This window comes from Acyrthosiphon pisum, unplaced genomic scaffold, assembly GCF_005508785.2.
Source record: "Acyrthosiphon pisum isolate AL4f unplaced genomic scaffold, pea_aphid_22Mar2018_4r6ur Scaffold_20682;HRSCAF=21825, whole genome shotgun sequence".
Lineage (NCBI taxonomy): Eukaryota > Metazoa > Arthropoda > Insecta > Hemiptera > Aphididae > Acyrthosiphon > Acyrthosiphon pisum.
The window spans coordinates 2,503-7,070 of NW_021770068.1; the positions used below are offsets into that span (position 1 = coordinate 2,503).

Below are 4,568 nucleotides of genomic sequence, written 5' to 3' on the forward strand. Positions count from 1 at the left end.
TTTTTTAGATGGAGAACTATAGTCCATTGATGAATTATCAGTTCCATCTTCTTTACCATTATGCATTTCATTCCAAACCATCCAAGCACTGAGACATTCAGTTTTCATGGCATATTTTACAGATAATTGATCAGTATCATTTATATATTTCATCTTAAATCGAGGATCCAGTACCATAGTAATTTTTAGTGCATCATTGTCATTATAACGATTATCGAGCAAATCCGAAATTGTGTTATACATTTCGTTTTTTAATTCAGCTGTATTTTCATTTGTGGATACCTCATTAATTTTATTTTTTATGTTATTAATTACTGGGTAGATAGCAGAAGCAGTAACATAGGTTTCCCCTGCTAAATTATCTGCAATTTCTCTAACAGGACTTAAAACCATTTCAATACATTTTAAGACTTCAAACTCTTCATCATTTATTATACATTTTTTATATTCTCCTTTTTTGTAGGTACGTAAAAAACTTGATAAAGCTAATTCTTGGGTAATAACAACTTTAATTAAATCAAGAAGAGACCACCATCTGGTTTTTGAATATGACGGAAACTTTATACATTTTAAACAAAATCGTTCTTGTTCAGTTTTTAAATGTCTTACTGCCTGCCAGCTATGTGCAAAAATATTTTGAATTTTTTTTACTTTTACGACAATTACATTCACTTGTTGAAGAAGAAATATTCTTCCGACAGCTATGTTAAAAGCATGCCCAAAACATGGTGTATGAGTAATATTCAAATTTTTAACTGCTTTTAATACATTAGATCCATGGTCAGTTGTAAATGAACATATTTTTTGGCTTGGAATTTCAATATTATATTCCAAGAGTAACATAATCAATGCATCCGCTATATTGTCACCAGTATGATCTTCAATGAGTTCAATACATCCCAAACATATACAACCTGTAAAGTTAAAATTAAATAATTTAAATGAGTTAATAATATTAGGACAATAAATTAATGACATAGAGGCTACAGATATAAAAATTACATTGAATGTTTGATTATTATTTTTTTTTTCTTCAACGACAACAAAATTAAATAAAAAAAACTGATAAAATATTTAACGAAATTTTTAAACTATGATTAAAATAATTAGGGAGTATTTTGGTTTTTGTACATACCTAAATTAAAATCATTGTCAATATAATGACCTGTCAAAGCCATAAATGGCTGATTTGCTACTGATGTCCAACAGTCAGTAGTGAATGACATGAACAATGTATTTTTTGCGATAGTTTCAACATTGTCCTTAGTCACCTTGTAGAGATAAGTTATCCTTGATTCAGTCATTGTTTTGCGGCTTGGAATTTTATAGCTAGCATTAAGGGCATTTGTATACATTTTAAATCCATCTTTTGTGACAATACTATACGGCATCATATCTGTAGAAATGAAATAAGCTAGCACATTGTCAATTCTTGCCTGAGCAGTTGCAGTAAGTGTATAGGATGTAATTGGTAATTGGTTCATTTTTTTTTCATTTTTCATTTTTGAGCTGGTACTGTTTACTGAACATGGAATTGTTGTTGCTGTTGATGAAAATGAACCCCTAAAAATAAAACTTGAGACATTAAACCAATTTAAGTTCACATTATATTTATAAGTAAATTATTACAGTAAACATTTTTGACATTATTAAACTAAATTATAATTTACCTAACCTAAACGTTTGTGTATTATATTTTAAAAATTTAAGTGTTAGCCTATAATAAAAATAAAAATTGTATGATCCAACTTATCTAATATATATAATAGGTAGGTACCTACTAATAATTTGTTGAAAATCAGTTATTTAAAAATTTTAATTTTAAAAAGTAAAAAAGTAGGTATTCATATTTATATATGGCTATATTTAGTTAATTCCTTTAAGGATAGGTAGTTAAAAAATGCAACACGAATATGAAAATGAACAAAGTACCTAGGTGGCTAGGTCCTATTCTTTAAAAATATTAATTAAATAATTATAAAAACAAAACTTTTAGTTATATCTATTGCTAGTTATAATGAAAATAGTTACTCAGTCTTGAACTCTTGAATATTATATTTAATATTGTACTATTGTTTATTTATAATATTGGATAGTTAATAAATTTAAACAATATATTAGAGTAGGAATGTCATACTAGCTAGTAGCCGCTACTCGCTAGTCGTTGGCACCTATACCTTAGTACCTTACATATAAACATTTTTGTATAGGTACCTACCGATATTTATATTGAATAAAAAACTTAAACTTATTACTTAACATAAAACTTAAAAAAATAATTATAGATTATGAAAAAATGAATAAAACATTGTCAATCATTATTTATTCTTATTTAATGTCCCAAGTCCCAATAGGTAGTTTATTATTATTTGTGTTATAGATGTGACATTATTACGTTAACAATCGACCTATCACTAATCAGTATTCAGTATGCAGTACCCAGTTGTCAGTACTCAGTAGTCGGTACCCAACTTTACCCTACTTAAATAATTAATACTTAATAGATTACTTCTTAATATAATATCATAGTCCATAGATGGACAATATTTGTTACAAATAATACATATAAATAAAACTTACTCATCATCACATTCATCAATGTTAACTAAAAACGAGGATGGCGATCCTGAAAGGCCTTTGCGCTGATCATCCAACTCTTTAAATTTTGGCTTGTGCTTGGACTGAAGGTGATTCCATAAATTCGTTGTATTTGTACCTGAATTGGCGTACGTCTTTTTACATATTTGACATTGGGCACGTAAACCACAGTCAGTTTTAATAAAAACTTGCCACACTTCACTCATGATAAATAGAATGGTTATTATAACTTATAATAATAATTGTAATGACGTAAAATAACAAATTTTGTATCTACAGAAGATATAAATAGCTCAATAGTCAACGTTTTCCAATGTTTTATTATGATAACAGATATTTTATCGTGTTTCACTATAAACATGTTTAATATCTATGGTGTTTCATTAATCTGTGATACCATACAACAATCGATTTTTTAATTGTTAATCGATTGGCTGATTAATCGATTAATCGAAACAATTAATCGATTAATCGATATTTTTTTACGATTAATCGATCCTTCGATTAATCGATTATTTATAATTTTTAGAAATAATCGATTGTCATAATCGCGCACCCCTAGATTCAGGACCGTCACGCGCATGCATAATAACCGGCAGCGACGGCGCGGAGCCCGATTTCTCCCACTATTTGCCGCAGTCGTCGCGCGCTATATATAGTGTTGAAAATGTGCTTATACTATACAGTGTGATGAATTGTCATAACCACTATTTTTTTTATAAATTGTATATTATGTTTTTATTATAAGATATTTCAATACTTACACGTCAAAAGTACAAACAAACAAATTATATTAAATATGTAATTATATAAAATATTTTAAAACACAGAAATACGTCACAAATTTACAAAAAATACGTAAAAAAAAATAATAACAAAATATTATAAAAATTAATCTGAATAATCGGAAGAAGTGTCCCCTGTGATTTGCATGACATGATATGTATCTTGTTGATCTAATAATTCATCAGTGTTGCTATCAACAGTGCACAATTTGTCTTCTTCCTTTATTGTATGATTTACAAAATTGGCCCACATGTCTGGTGTAACGTTTCTGATGCCATCGATCAATAATTGTCTTACATCGTTTATTTTAAATGGAGTGTTGTTGTTCTTTACGTGATTTTTCACAACCGACCACGCCATTTCTATTGCATTCAATTCGCAGTGGTAAGGCGGAAGACGCAATACGGTTTTGTTTGATTTCAAAGCTTCTTCATCGATTATGTATTTGTCGTAATGATGTCTAATTTCCTGCACCTTTTCCAACAACAGATATTTCACCAACGACGTATTCACATTACAGCCTTTTGAAGTCAACCATTCAACAATTTTGTCTTTTTTCCAGGCTATTGTAGGGATGGGGTCCTTTTTTACCGAATCGTATGAAACATTGTCCATACTATAACTGCGTTTTCTTTCAGTTTGGGCAAAACTCCGCAAAACTAGTCGTAGAATGTATCACCATTCATTTCGTCATGATAGTCTGCTGTGTTTTTTTTTTTACTCAAAACACAATAGACCACCCTCGACGAAACCCTCTGCTGACCCGATGTGAACAACAATTAACCGCTTGCCCTTGCCTGTTGGATTTTTCGGGCCTGTCGACAGTTCTTTAACAAATGCATCTCTATGCGATGTTACCGTCTTGTCTATCCAAACCTTACTACAACACTCGCCTGCATTCACCCACGTTTCATCCAAATAATATATTGTACGACCTTCATTTCTGTAACGACGTATGTCTATTATGAATTTTTGTCGCCATACGATGAGATCCCCTCGCTCAGTAAGTGCGCTGTTCCGGGTTCTCTTTGTGTACTCAAATCCCAATTCCTTTAAAATGCGCTGCAATGATGTCATTGGTATTGTTGGTAAGTCTGGATCATCACTGATAGCTTGAACAATTTTTTTTAGTGTTGGGATTTCATTTCTTAACCAAAAACTATGAATTTTTAGCCTTATAGCGT

General features: G+C 30.2%; 2 protein-coding genes across 2 annotated transcripts; both read right to left on the bottom strand.

Moving 5' to 3' along the window:
- Positions 1-589: 589 nt before the first annotated feature.
- Positions 590-2,804, bottom strand: LOC103307734 (zinc finger BED domain-containing protein 1-like). The gene is made up of 4 exons (XM_008179991.1): positions 2,581-2,804; positions 1,136-1,563; positions 673-914; positions 590-619 (listed from the first exon to the last, which is right to left on the bottom strand). The coding sequence occupies exons 1-4, from the start codon at positions 2,802-2,804 to the stop codon at positions 590-592; spliced, it is 924 nt and encodes a 307-aa protein (XP_008178213.1).
- Positions 2,805-3,489: 685 nt separating this feature from the next.
- Positions 3,490-3,999, bottom strand: LOC103307735. Its single transcript, XM_008179992.1, has one exon. The coding sequence runs from the start codon at positions 3,997-3,999 to the stop codon at positions 3,490-3,492; it is 510 nt and encodes a 169-aa protein (XP_008178214.1).
- Between the last annotated feature and the right edge of the window lie 569 nt (positions 4,000-4,568).